This window comes from Sminthopsis crassicaudata, chromosome 3 (assembly GCF_048593235.1).
Source record: "Sminthopsis crassicaudata isolate SCR6 chromosome 3, ASM4859323v1, whole genome shotgun sequence".
Lineage (NCBI taxonomy): Eukaryota > Metazoa > Chordata > Mammalia > Dasyuromorphia > Dasyuridae > Sminthopsis > Sminthopsis crassicaudata.
This window is the reverse complement of record NC_133619.1, coordinates 432,596,574-432,608,992: the sequence shown is the minus strand read 5'-3', so window position 1 is coordinate 432,608,992 and position 12,419 is coordinate 432,596,574. Positions and strand designations below refer to the sequence as shown.

At 33.4% G+C, this 12,419-nt stretch overlaps 1 protein-coding gene across 1 annotated transcript in view; it reads right to left on the bottom strand.

Moving 5' to 3' along the window:
* The window catches only part of CCDC141 (coiled-coil domain containing 141), a 248,914-nt gene that overhangs the window by 44,534 nt on the left and 191,961 nt on the right, over positions 1-12,419 (bottom strand). The window contains exons 13-17 of the mRNA XM_074302989.1: positions 8,724-8,903; positions 8,369-8,494; positions 3,217-3,405; positions 2,157-2,333; positions 712-861 (exon numbers count right to left, since the gene is read on the bottom strand). Coding sequence (XP_074159090.1) covers positions 712-861; positions 2,157-2,333; positions 3,217-3,405; positions 8,369-8,494; positions 8,724-8,903 — 822 coding nt within the window. The remainder of the gene's footprint in view (positions 1-711; positions 862-2,156; positions 2,334-3,216; positions 3,406-8,368; positions 8,495-8,723; positions 8,904-12,419) is intronic.

Sequence of the window (12,419 nt, the reverse complement as noted above, 5' to 3'; positions counted from 1 at the left end):
TATTTGTTTTGCCAGGAGGAAAACACTCAGTTTGAGTAAGAGCATATATTTGACCTTGTTGATGATAGGAATGAAGATTTAAGGAATATTAGAGGCTATCTAGTTTACTCTTATTTTATAGATGAGGAAATGAAGGGTTAGAGAAAATAAGAATTTCCTAAAGTCATACAGAGAGTAAATGGCATGTGTTCTCCTTGCAAATGGAGCATGCTTTCCACGGTATTTTGTTACTCTGCATTTTCTCAAAGAATATTGGCCAATTTCTCCAAAATTATATAGTCTCCATTTGAACTCCACTGATTTCCATATCCAGCTGCACTGCCTTTGACATAGGATAATAGAATTTAGAGTTAGAAAACATGTTGGAAATTAAAAGGATAGCACCACCTTTCCTGGGAGCCATTTTTATAAGAAATCTATACACTCTAATTAGAAACCATGTCAAAATCAGTACCCAACACTTCAACCAAAGATTCCATTCTGAACCATTGTTTCCTCCACATGAGAAAACATTCATACATCAACAAGCTTGAAGGAAGCTCAGGTTCCCCAAACCCAGAGGCTACTAATGCTCAATGGATTAAAAACCGTTGGTAAGAAGGAAGCCTCCTGCTGCAGCACAATGCATACATGAGGAATAAAATACCAAGCAGCCACCAGCATTAGTGCACAGACTAGCTTTTGGTCATTTATCAGTTCTTTCCACCAGACCTCATTTATCTCTTCTTTAGTAGAACAGAATTGTAAGACGCGAGTCAGCTCCTCTTCATATTTATCGGCTTTGGAATGCCATGCTATACTGTCACCCTGGAGTATTTCGAGCTCCTGCTGGAGAGTCTTTGCAGAAACATTAAAGCAGGTCTAGAAATGAGAGAGAGAGAGAATGGCAGAGGAAAAAAAGATCAAACAGTAATGAGAGGAGCCTACTGTCACACACTTTGAAATATGACATATCTAAATGACATCATTGCTGTTGTTTTTAAATAAAATGACTTCTGATTTGTCCCAATTGTAGCTTATTAAAATACAATTGTTTCAGAGAAAAGTCACCATCCAATATGGGAAATGCTAACAATTACATTCTCAGCCCTATGTTCAGACCATTTGTTCATCAGATCTGGCCATCTCAGTGACACCATTCATTATAGGGTATAATCTATCCTTCAAAAAGCATAAAATATGCATTAGAAAACTTGGTTCTTACACCATCATTTTCTTGTCATTTCCAGCTTAACCTAAGGTATGTTATGCATGTCTCCAATCTTGGCTCAAAAACTGCAAGGCTAAATTACAGATGCAGATTTGAGAACAATTTACATTATTTGTACAAAGTAAGAGTGCTGTAGCTTTTCCTCCTTTCTGCTAAAATTACTTATAGAAATAAGGTTTTCTGAGAGGATAAGCCTTTCCTAGAAATGACACTTCTTAGAATAGGGATTGAACCTAATTCAATCTCTTTTATATCAATGCCTTTTGGGTTTTTTTGGGAAGTGAGGAAAATGAGGGGGCGATATTTTAGTCACAGTGTGCTCCTTGCAGCCCAGTGATAATTTTAAAGTTACTGTCAGAAGATTTCATTAATGCTGTAATGGGATGTGTGTCCTCTTTCACATCAAAATTCTGAGAAAGGAAGAAAGGTAGTTTTTTTTTTTTTTAATTAAGTGGACTCTAGTGTTTTATTCATCAGAGTTTTGAGTTAGTTTTCATACTGTTAACTCTTCTATTACTATTATTAGAACATCATAAAGCAGATCAGCTATCACAGAGAAAAGAATTAGTTTCCAGCTTAGTGCCTGGAAATAAGGAGGCCTGAAATCTAATCCTGGTTCTGCTACTATTTTGCTGGGAAATCATAACCTCTTTCTAGGACTCAGTTTCCTCATTTGTTAGATGAAGATATTTAACTCCATATTTTTAATCTAATAAACTGTCTCTTATGTTAAATGATTCTAGACCTATATATTTTGCTTTCTGATTTCTCTTTTTAATTTGCTTCTTTTGTCATGCAGTGAAATAAAAATTTATATTAATAACTATAGTTTATAATGTAGTATTGTGTGTGCTTTTAGCCACTGGGGGACTGGTTTTACATCATAGTGCAACTACCAGCTACAATTAAGTAAAACTGATGTCTCTCTTCCAAATTGCTTACTTACGGGTTGCTGCACTGCTGTAATAATGTCCATTCCCAAGGAAAGGGCAAGCTTGTAAAGATGGTTTATATGAGCTTGCTTTTCTTGAGAACCACAGAGGAGAACTTTAGCATTGAAGGTGTCATCCCATTCAAGAACTGACTCAAGAAACTCTCCTTCTGATTTGGTGAGATTGTCCAACTGAAATACAGTAGATTAACAATTATACAATATTTACATCACAAGGTTCACAACCTTTTTAACTTTTTTTTTTTTAGACAAGTGAGTTAAAATTTTACCAATTACTTCTCTAGTAATCAGTGTCATCATGACAATTAATTAATTGCTTATTAAGTGCCACATTAATAAGTTTGTTTACTATATAATCATTATTACATTAAATTAATTATCTCATTAATACCCTAGTAATAATAACTCCATAAATGCTTGAATGACTTTGGAAGACGAAAAGAACACTATATACTGAGGTAGTTGGAAAAAATTCAATCTATACTTTGAAGGAAGGATAATATTCATATTTGGAGAAAAAAGAAAACGAACACTGAGGTGATTTGTATGTATGTGTATGTGTGCATATTTGTGTGTGTTTCTATGTATGTAGATATGGAAATGTATTTGGAAAGACATAGACTTGGAAACATGAAGGACAAAGGACTCTTTCCTTAGGGCAATATCAAAGTATGTTACAGGAACTCTTTGAGTCCCTGAGACTTTTTCAAGCTTGCAAAGTCAAAACTATTTTCATTATAATACTAAGATCCTTTAATATTCAGTATGGTCAATATCATGGGACATATCTTACATAAAACTCTTTGAGGAGGGTCCTCAATAATTTTTAAGAATATAAAGAGATCAAAAAAATTTAGAAAACTACAGCATTAGGGGAAAGTTTTAAAGAAACATAAATTCTAAAGAGGACTTTAAAGCCTGATTACAGACGATGTCAGCTTGAAAGCTTAGATTTTCCTCTTTAGGCAAGTCATTTAAGGCACTTTGGGGTAAAATTATTTTTTTTTTATTTTCAGAAATATAAAGTCTAAAAGATATATGTTATAATTCATACTTCTTCCTTGACTTGACGAAATCTGACTGCCTTAGAGAGTATGTTCTCATAATCTTTGAGCCTTTCCTTCTGCTTCTGGTGAAGTTGATTGAGCTCCTTTAACTGTTGAGTCTTTTCCTTTACAGGAGCTCCTTTGACATGTAACATTTCAAATACTTTTAGAATATAGCAGACTTCAGCATCCAGTTGCTAGAAAATGAGAAAAGCAAGAAAATGAATCCATTTTTGAAAGATTCTTATTTTATGCTTAATCACATAACTATAATAATAAGGCATATCTAACTTTAAAATTAAATGAACTAAAGATTTTTCTATAGGCAAATCAAAAAAATTATAATGGGCAAAAATGTCATTTGTCATACATAGTAATATGTAAAGTTTGTTATGATGCATAGGAAGATGAGGGAAGGAGATACTGCTATCTGCTTTGAGACTGCACCACTTATTTTAGGTATGGCCAAAAAAATCTTTATAAGATAATAATCTCATGCTAACTAACTGCAAATGTTCCTGTTTATGAAAAAATGAAATAACATAATCATACTTTACATAAAATATAGACAAATACCAGATAGTAAAGCAAGAAAATTAGGCAAATATGATAAATTAGTAACCACATATAAATATGGAAAAAATATGAAAATGACTCAGCAACTGAGCAACAATTTTGAACTATTACTTAAAAAGCAAGGACACAGGGATTCATAAATAGCATACAATACTCAGTAACCAAAAAGTATTCTCTCATTATAATTAGCACTGGTCAGATGAATAAAATCAAAGAATGGTCAGTGTTGTGGATGTGAATTTGGGGAGGGCTAAGGAATTTGAAGAAAATTTGAAAGAACTACTCCCTTACTTACAAAGATTGAAGAAACTAAGAACCTAGAACTTCAAAAGTAAGACAATAATTAGAAACCTGATTAATGAATTTTAACCAAAAATATTTTTCAGTTCCCTATTATGTGTATTACCCTGTAGAGGTTTATAGCAAATAGCATCATAGAATCTTAGGAAGGGATATCTGGTCCAATCCATACCTGAACAAGAATCTCCCCTACAAAATACTTACCAAGTCTTTGTTTAGGGTTATCAAAAATATTCTAGGAAGTATTGAGTCAGAGTATTATTAAACAAAACAAGGAAGTTGGGGGAGAGGGGATCAGTTTATTTATGAAGATGAGGTCAGTTATAGAAAAAATTGAGTTTGAGATCAAGATATTATTTGGTTCTAGGTAGAAATGGCCAGTTAGATAATGTCACTGAGGCAGCTAGATGACCGGAGCCAGGAAGATCTGAATTCAAATCTGGCTTCAGACATTTACTAGCTGTCTGACCCTAGGCAAATCACCTTACCTTGTTTGCTTTAATTCACTGGAGAAAGAAATGTGAAACTATTATAGTTGTTTGCCAAGAAAACATGCCTAAACCGGGTGGTCCATTATGTTACAAATAGTGAGATGCCATGGAATAATATCAAGAATAACAACAACTTTCTTCTGGAAGGGTGATAGAGTATATTGGTAAACTTCAAGTCTTCCAGATTTCCTCACAAATAAAACAAATTTGTGCCTCAGAGTGAACATAGACTGGTGAAAAATTAAGAAGACTTGGGGCAGAACAGGGATCCTCCTGGTACAACCCAAGAAGATCCAAAGAAGATCCCATGCCTGGTTAAATCGTTGTGAAGTACAAACATCCCCAGTACAACTCTGGCAGAAACACCAAATGGGGAGCCCTGGGGTTAGTTAGATTTGGCTGGAGTCTCAGCAGGAAACACAGGAACTTTTACCACCCAGCTGTGCTAGTTATTGAGATCTGAGTTCAGGAAGACTGAGGAAAGCTCTACTGATTGGTGAGCATCAGACCCAACTGTGCAGCTGAAAGAGGCTCTCAGCAAGAAGGAACCAGCACCTGGTGATTGCAGAAGCAGCAGGGCAGATGGGAACACTTGCAGGAGGTGGAGGTTTTGGTTTTGGGTTCTAGGTTGGAGGGGAGAACTGAAGTGAAGCTAGAGGGACCATTTCCCCCACTCCACTATTAGAAGTGCTTACACTAATACTCCTATAAAATGAATCCACAAAAAAGAAAGAACCAAACCATAGATACTTAATATGGAAACAAGGTAGAACAGAGTTTATTTTCACAGGAGGACACTGAATTTAAAAATGTTCCTGCTACCCTAAAAAGTAACATTAAATGTCTCCCTGTCCAGGGAAAATTTATAGAAGAACTCAAAAATCAAATGAGAGACATTGAGGAAAAACATTTTTAAAAAGTCAAAGAAAACCAAGAAGATTGTGGGAAAAAGTTATCCAACTAGAAAATAAGATAAGAGTTTTAAAGATGAAAATACCTTTTTGAAAATTAAAATTGCTCAGGGAAAACCAGTGAAGCCATAAGAGATCAAGAAATAACAAAATAGAATATAAAGAATGAAAAAAATATTAGAATTAAAACATCTTATAAGAGAAACCACAGATCTGGAGAACAGATCAAGAAGAGAAGATGCAAGAATAATTGAATTATCTGAAAGTTTTGACCAAAAAAAGAATCTTGACACAATAATGCAAGAAATAATCTTAGAAAATTATCCTAGAGTAATAGAACGTGAGGATAAATTAGAAATAGAAAATGAAAAATACATAGGAATATCATTGCCAAATTTCAAACCCCCCAATTCAAAGAGAAAATCTTGCAAGAAACAAGAAAAAAATTCAAATATGCTGTAGCTACAATTAGAATTGTACAGAACTTATCAGGGACCACAATAAAAGACTGCAGGTCCTGAAATCATATATGGGCAGAGTTAAGGTAAAAATAGTAATTATTTTACATAAAAATGATGTGCAGAGGAAGAATATACACAAAGGCATTAGAAAGGGGAGGATGGCTCATAGTTCTGAAAACCTATTCATTTTGAGAATAGGTTAAATAGGCAAATATATATATATATATATATATATAAAATATGCCTTCCTAAATCTATAAAGAAATAAAGAACAAGGTATGGGTAGAAAGGAAAGCAAAGGGTAAGAGAAGAAGACTAGGGAGAGATCAATATGTTGGGGGAATATTAAGTAATAGCAAGGCAAGTTAAGGAGCAGAATTAAAGTGTCAGTCCGGATAAAAAGATGTATGTGTATATATATATATATATATGTATATATATATATATATATATATATATATACACATATATATATACATACATATATATATATATGGAGAAGAGAGTGTATGTGTGTATGCATATCTTGGGGGAGGGAGGAGTGGATGAAAGGGAGAAAAAAGAATAAAGTTTAAAAAGTACATAACAGAATACAAAAGAACAACCTACAAGGTAGTAAAGAAAAAACCGACATTCATAAATATAATTTCTTCTACTATTATATAACCTTTCTTGAATTGGTAATTTACTATTGTATATTTTGAATTCTCCCTGATGTTCTTCTGGGCACATGACAGTATTCTCTTTTGTTTTGTTTTCCTTTTCTGAAAAGAAAAAGAATGACAAAAAAAATGTACAGAAGGTAATTAAAGATAAAGCACAACAGGAATGTCTGGGCCCAAGATATAGATTTGACAATCATCAGAATAAAAGTTAGAGTTAAGGTTTTGATAGTGGACCAGTTATCCAAAAAAAAAAAAAAAAAAAAAAAAAGTGAAAAAGTAAGACAGTTTAGAGATGGGAAAATTCCATATAAGAAATAGTGACTATTCTCCAGTGTCTTGAAGATAACGATGTTCTGGGTTTACATTATTGCTTAAGAGATTTATATTGGTTCCAAAGAAATTCTCTCTGTTAATCAGTGATTAAACAAAATGATTCTATTTTCTGGGAGGATTCCCTGAAAAGAAAAATAACCAAGATGGGGAGGTGGTTGAAAATCATTATATGAAGATAACTTTGAAGAAACTAAGGATGTTTAGCCTAGATGGCAGTATATAAAATGAAGAATGGAATCAAAGTTGACTTCAGGCATTTGAAAGATGATGTCTCATGTGGAAAAGATTTGTTTAGCCTGGCTCCAAAGAAGTAATAAGTGGATGTTGATTGAAAGCAGATTATCCTTCTTGACAAAAAACGGGGGAGATCTGATAGAGTTGTCTCAAAATATAATGAACTTCTTCAATCTTTCTTCCCATTCACTGGAGGTCTTTGAAAGAAGGCAGAATGATCACATAGGGTACAGAAGAGGAAATTTCTGTTCAGGGAAGAGATTGGACTAAATAATCCTATAGGTCCCCCACATTTCCAAGATATTCTGTTTCTATGAGAGAAGGCCATGACACACAAATTCTCAAGTACCCTTACATTCCAAAAAGCCAGTGAATCTTAGAAGTCAATTATATATTAATGATTCAAAGGACAGGATTTGGATTTTGGTCTAGTGCTCTAATTTTGCAACAGGGAGAATTTAAGTTAAAACGATAGCACATTTTGTCAATAGAATGCCCTAACTATCTTTTTGACTCTTGTGCCAAGCTGAGGAGGGGTTCAGAAGGAGAGAATCTTTCCGACCCATGCTATCTGGCCAGCAGCCACAAACATGATTCAGCCTTTATATCACCCACTCCTTCTGTACCTTTGCCATTTAAGGCAAAGGGATAAAGGAGAATTAGCCACAAATAGCCGTGGATGGTAGCAAGGAACTGGGATTGCAGGAGTAAATCACAGGTTGATACAAGCATGATTTATTTGGTAGAAGTCTTGAATGCACTAACATATGGAATGCCTATCAGCAGTAGGCAACCCCAACTCTTTGGAGTTTCAGTCTACCAAAATTGTCAATTATTTTCCTACAAAAATTATTTAGAAGAAATATGCATTTGCATATATTTCTGACATTGTTTCAATGTAAATGAAAATAACTCTCAAAAAGCATATAAACAGTATCTTGTAGACAAAAAAGTGTCATGTATATGTCTGAGTATACAAACACATACAGACACCTCCAGCTATACAGAAAATAACTAATAGAGATAATTTGTTTTTTTAAAAGAACTTTATTACTTTAATAGAGGGAAATTTTCTTTCTTTTTTAAAGAGAGTAATTTGCCAAGCTATTGAGGTAAATTATGCAAATTGTAACTGAATGCTTTTCCATTTTCATGCTGCTTAACAACATCCATCAATCTATTTCCTCACCTGAAACTGAGGTTTCATTTGGTTCCATTTTTTTTGTAGATCTAAGAGAGTCTGAAGGCTGTCTCCAAGGTCAAGAGCAGACAGTGGTGTAAACACTTCCTGAAAAAGTTTCAGGTTCTGAGTTGTCTGAAATAAATATCAAATGGCTTTTAGTATACTCTCTTCAGCACTAAAAACAAATATTTTACTGTCATTTTAGAGAAACACCTCAATGTTTCATCAACTCTTTCTGTTACCATGGAGGCTTCCATAACATGGAAGGACCTGATAGAGTTCCCATAATGAATTTATCTTTAAAGCACAAGGGACCAGAAATATGGGCTCAGATTTTCTCCTTCAAACAGAATGCCCTTACCTTTTGTAGCTGTTCTTTAAAGGCTGCCCACTGATGTTTAATGGACTTGACTTCGATCACCTGAAGCTGCCATGCAATCCAGAGATTCTTGAGCTCCTCCCTTTCTGCATTTTGGTTTTCCATCATGTTCTCAATAACATGTGTGACATTTTTCACTTTTAATATAATGTCCTCATTTTCCTGTTAATTTAATAAAGATTATTACTGTTCTTTCCCAAAATATAACAAAACATTTTTTCAGAGAATACATAATTTTAAAAGGCAGAAAAAGTTGGTTAGTGAAAGTAGACTGTTTGATATCTTATAATTAACCAGAGTTTTCTATTTTAGAGGCAGAGTTAATCTCCCAGGACCTCCAGTTGCCCTTAATTTTCCTCAAATCCTTTATTTATTTTTTACTCTTTAGAAATGATGGAATCAAATACATGGCCCAGAAAGTTAGTAGTCAAAAAATTTTAAATGTATTATGTTGAATGACTGTGTCATTGACACTTCAATACCATCACTATACCATATTAGAAATGGAAGATAGGGTGATCATGGGGTGAAATGAGATTCTGGAATCTGCACACATTTGAATCTTTAAAAAAAATACTTCTTATTAATTTCAGGATACGTTAACTAATTTGCATATGTTTTCCCTCCAGTAAAATAATTTACTATTCCTCTGTGGTGGAGTACATGGTCTTCTGGTTTTACTATGAACAAAAATTCATCATTTATTTATTTATTTATTTTTTGAGGCTGGGGTTAAGTGACTTGCTCAGAGTCACACAGCTAGGAAGTGTTAAGTGTCTGAGATCAAATTTGAACTCAGGTCCTCCTGAATTCAGAGCTGGTGTTCTATCCACTGTGCCACCTAGCTGCCCCCCAAATTCATTATATTTTTGTGGCCAACCTCTCAAATTAGCTAAGCAAGATATTATGTGGAAGATTCACAATTTATTAATGATTTGCACTCCAATTCATTATAGTTTATAGAAATTATCCAAATTTGCTTATCTACTCCAGCATAACTTTTAAGAACTAGGGTAATCTCTAGTTCTTTAGTGGAAGATTAAGAACATTCTGAGTAAATGAGAGGCAAACAATTGAATGTGGGTTTTTTTATTATCTGTGATGTATAATTATTTTAAATTTCATTACTCATCAATGACTTTTAAGTGGTGAAGTTAAGACACTTTTAATCTTTTTAGGGAGGACCAATTATTCATATTTAATGTATGTTATAAGAAGAAGAGCTAGAGAGAGGGAGAAAAGATTACGATTTCTGTTTGATAAACTCCATTGAAATCAACTTAATTTAATAAGCATTTTGAGTATCTTTTTACAGTTTTTCCTTCATGAAAGGGATGCATTCCTTCCTCACTTTTGCTTTATAAATTTCTTCCTTCCTTCAATAAATAAGTCAAGAATCACTTTCCAGATTAAGCTTTTTCTGATTCCTTTTTACATGTGATAAAATATATAGAATTCTGGATCTTGAATCAGAAAAACCTGAGTTCAAATTCATCCTCAGATACTCACTAACTGAGTGACCTTAGACAAATCACTTCATTGTATTTACCTCAATTATATTGTCAACTTATTTGTATTTATTTTCTTTATTTTTATTCAGTAAATATACTTTCATTGTCTCCTTCATTAGAATGTAAGCTTTTTGACTGAACAATAACTAAGAGCGACCTTGGGCAGGTAACTTAACTGAATGCCTCAAAGTTTCCTCAATTGTTAAATGGGAATAATAAGAGTACACCTGCTTTCCAAAGTTGTCAGAAACAAATGCTTTGCACATTGCTTGGTACATAACAAGCACTTATTAAATGTTGGTTTTCTTTCTGCTTCTATTCCTTAGTGTCCTCTCCAATTACATTATATTAAGTCAACTTATTTGTATTTATTTTCTTCATTTTTATTCAGTAAATATACTTTCATAGTCTCCTTTATAAGAATGTAAGCTTTTTACAAAAGAGCTCTTTATTGCACTAATTATGCTAGTATCCTCAGGACCTACCACAATGCCTGATGCATTATAGACATATAATAAGTATTTGTGCCTATAATGTGTCAATTGAATAAAACTTTTAAAACAACAACAGCACAGAAATCTATGGATAAATTAAAGTGCTCCAAAATTAATATTGAGAGACTTAATACTATACTTTTGAAATGTTTTTTCAAATAATCTAATTAAAAGAACTTGAGAAGTGGAGTTCTTAAAGAAGCGCCATTATTAATAAGATCCACGACTATCATATTCATGGGCTATGCTATTCCAGTCTTTGTTTATACAGATTTATACATTGGAATTCTGGTTTATAAATCCGTGTCTCGTAAGTATGTCTAACCTAATGCAAAAAAGAATATGATAAGCATAAGGAAATAATACAAATTGTTCTTAAGAAAAATTCAAGGAGAAATTAATCAATTTTAGCTAAGCATTACAAGAAGAGGGAGAAGTAAGGAACCTGAAGCAACAATGAAAGAAGAGAAATTTCTTTTTTTTTTCCTCTGAGGCTGGGGTTAAATGACTTGCCCAGGTCACACAGCTAGGAAGTGTTAAGTGTATGAGACCACATTTGAACTCAGGTCCTCCTGAATTCAGGGCTGGTGCTCTATCCACTGCGCCACCTAGCTGCCCTAAGAAAAGAAATTTCAATAGCCAATGGATAAAGAAGAAATTATTCCAGACATATGGAATGACCTGAATATATTTACAGAAAGCACAGGAATGCAAAGCTCATGGAATAGCTACTATAAGCAACAGGCTGTCTGCCTATGATAAGACTAATGATGCCTGCCTCTAGTAACTCATGAGGAGACATATTATATTAATCAGAAGAACCCAGAAAACATTGCTAAGGCTTATGAAGATCAGATCAAAAAAATCCTGAAGACCTTAAGGAAACAAGTGATATTTTCATCACTACAACTAATTAAGGGTAGAAGAAAAAAGATTGGGTTGTGAAAAGTTAGGTTGATTAATAATATTCTAAAAAAGAAATGGAATTTGTAAAAAGCAACGATCAGTAAAAACTAGCATTAGTCTTTCAAAAACAAGTCATGTGAGCCTAGCCTCTTCAAGTATCTCTTTTCCAGGAAACAGTTAACAAAATCTCTTATGCTTTACTTGTGCATAAATTTGGGAAATATGCTATATGGCAGAATATAATTTGGGATTAGTTGAATAACTGTACCCAAAGAGTGGTTATTAATTGTTTGAAATTGAGGTTTTTGTAAAAGTAATTATTGACTGGATTAAATGCCTCTGAGGTCAATTGCAAACATAAGGTATATGAAAAGAATAAAGTTAGGCTAGTAATAGACTCTGAAGGTCCTTAAATACAAGACTAAGGAGTTTATATTATAATTAAAATATATAAGTGAAATGCAAAGAGAACATATCATACATTTAGAGCTTGAAGAGACCTTTGTGGTCAATGAGACCAACCCTCTCATTTTACAGATGACAGGATAGGAAGACAATGTTGGCATTTAAAAAATATAGAAACCATTTAGAAGATCATTAGAATAGCCATGGGAAGAAGTGGTACCTGTCCATAGTAGATTGGTAACTGCTGGAGTGAAAAGAGAGATATTATAGATTCATAAGTAGTCAATTAGCTATACTTCAAATGTACAGATTAATGAACTTATGTGAATACACAGAAAAGTCCTCAATAAAATACCATAACT